This window comes from Condylura cristata, unplaced genomic scaffold (assembly GCF_000260355.1).
Source record: "Condylura cristata isolate star-nosed mole 26May11 unplaced genomic scaffold, ConCri1.0 scaffold01018, whole genome shotgun sequence".
NCBI lineage: Eukaryota > Metazoa > Chordata > Mammalia > Eulipotyphla > Talpidae > Condylura > Condylura cristata.
In genome coordinates this window covers 1-2,221 of record NW_004568119.1, presented here as the reverse complement: position 1 = coordinate 2,221, position 2,221 = coordinate 1, and the positions used below count along the sequence as shown (strand labels likewise).

Below are 2,221 nucleotides of genomic sequence, written 5' to 3'. Positions count from 1 at the left end.
CACTAAAGACCAGCAGCAGACAGCCCAGCACAACCCTGTCAATTCCACTAAAGACCAGCAGCAGACAGCCCAGCACAACCCTGTCAATTCCACTATAGACCAGCAGCAGACAGTCCAGAACAGCCCTGACATTTCCACTAAAAACCTGCAGCAGACTTCCCAGCACACCCCTGACAATTCCACGAAGAACCTGCAGCAGACCACCCAGCACAACCATGAGGAGTCGAGTAAATCAGATAAGGAGCAGCACCTGACCACTGAAGATAAATCTGGTTCGTCGATTAAGGAGCATCAATCCATAAAAAATGATCCTGAGAAGTTGGATATCAAGCAGCAATCCATGAAAGAGGGCTCTTCCACTTCATTCCAGCCGGCGGGGGAAAGTAAATCTTCAAAGCCAACTGAAGATGTGGCACTCAAAGAGCCTGAAGATTATGACCCAGAACCTGAAGAGGGTTTGCTGCCCAAAAAAGAGAAGGAAATACCTGGCCTCGCCTCCAGTGAGAACCGTAAAGGGACACTTTTGAATTCTATGAGTATGGACAAAGATGATGTTTATGAAGACAACCTTGGAAGCGCCAGTGCAGAGAGCAGCCACTTCTTTGCATACCTGGTGACGGCAGCCATTATTGTTGCTGCCCTCTATATTGCTTATCACAACAAACGCAAGGTAAGTCTGCTTGGGGGGGGGGGGGTAACATACATATGAGGAAGTGTGAACCTATTCACCTAAATCATTTAAGCCAATGTTAACCTCAATAAAGGGGGGAAAAAATTGCCTTAAGAAAAAGAATGGGACCCTCCCTGGTGGCGCAGCGGGTTAAAGCACAGCACTAAGAAGCTTAAGCCACTTCCACATGAGTTCGATTCCCGCCTGCCCAGAGGTGACCACATGGCGAGGCAGACCTCTCCTGACCCGCCTGCTGCTCCCCTCAGCAGTGTACTTCCTTGATCTGCCTGTTCTGCTCCCCACTCTGTCTCTGGTGAATCCTCTCACCCTTCCTTCACCACAAATGCATGGATTGGGCCAGTGTCCATTATCCATCTGCCTATGAGCTAGAAGATTTTTATTTTAAAGAATTATTCATTTCTGCATACAAAAACTAGGTAGGGTATGCCAGAGGTGCAGAGGGTAAGAGGACTCACCAGAGACAGAGTGGGGAGCAGATCAGGCAGATCGACTGAAATACACTGCTGAGGGGAGCAACAGGCAGGACAGGAGAGGTCTGGCTTCATAGTTCTGCATTTTAACCTGTTGCACCAACAGGGAGGGCCAAAGCTAGATTTTTAAAACAAACTTCAGTTCTGCCTCAGTGCCTACTATAATTCTTTACTCTTGTTTTTCAAATCTTTCATTTTTATGTTACCTGTTTGCTCTGAATGCCCTCTATTGCTACATAGGTACCATGTTAGGACACTATTATAATCTGACCTGAATTGGGGAGCCCTCCCAGAACCCTGAACTAGATCCTTCACAGCCTCAAAGAACCTGTGAACTTGACAATTTGTAAGCAGTGAGCAGTTCTTTTTCCATTTCCATTCTCAAAACAGCACATGACTTCTCACTTTTGCCAAGTTGTTAACTTCTACCCCCAGAGGTAGAAAGAGCTGTCTCACTTACATAGTCTTTAACGACATCGAAAAGACCCAGGCCTGCCTTCTGCAGTCAGTTGAGTTTGATTAGAAGAAAGTTAGAAATTGCAAGGATCTGCTCACCTTTTACATCATTGGCATCGTTTGTTGCAGAGTAATATCTCGCACTTAGCAATCACTCTAATGACAAAATGATTTCATGCCCTCTTGACACCTAAGAATTTAGTGTATTGTTTGTGTAGCCTGGTGAAAATTGAAGAATTTATTTCACAATGGTCAGTGAGGTCTGTGACTGAGGGGTAAGTTAATTGGTGTTTCCTTATTCTGTATCCAGTGTTCACCATGGAGAGTAACCTTAGGAGGGAAATGATTAGTGATAAGATGAAGCAAAGAGAGGGAGAAAGTACATCTGCAGGTAAAAAGTAATTATATAGGGCCCCCCTGGTGGCACAGGGGTTAAAGACACAGCACTATCAAGCTTTCTTCAGCCACTGCCTCATGAATTCAGTTTCCAGCCAGGGAGGTGACCCAGATGGTGCAGCAGACCTCTCCTGTCTCGCTTGCTGCTCTCCTCAGCAGTGTACTCCGTCGGTCTGCCTGTTCTGCTCCCCGCTCTGTCTCTGGTGAA

The 2,221-nt window shown here is 46.3% G+C and overlaps 1 protein-coding gene across 1 annotated transcript; it reads left to right on the top strand.

Moving 5' to 3' along the window:
- Positions 1 to 4: 4 nt before the first annotated feature.
- On the top strand, positions 5 to 670 carry TGOLN2 (trans-golgi network protein 2; the record flags this gene model as incomplete). The annotated part of the gene is made up of 1 exon (XM_004695830.2): positions 5 to 670. A coding segment is annotated over one exon (666 nt), but the record flags the coding sequence as incomplete, so codon positions are not given.
- Between the last annotated feature and the right edge of the window lie 1,551 nt (positions 671 to 2,221).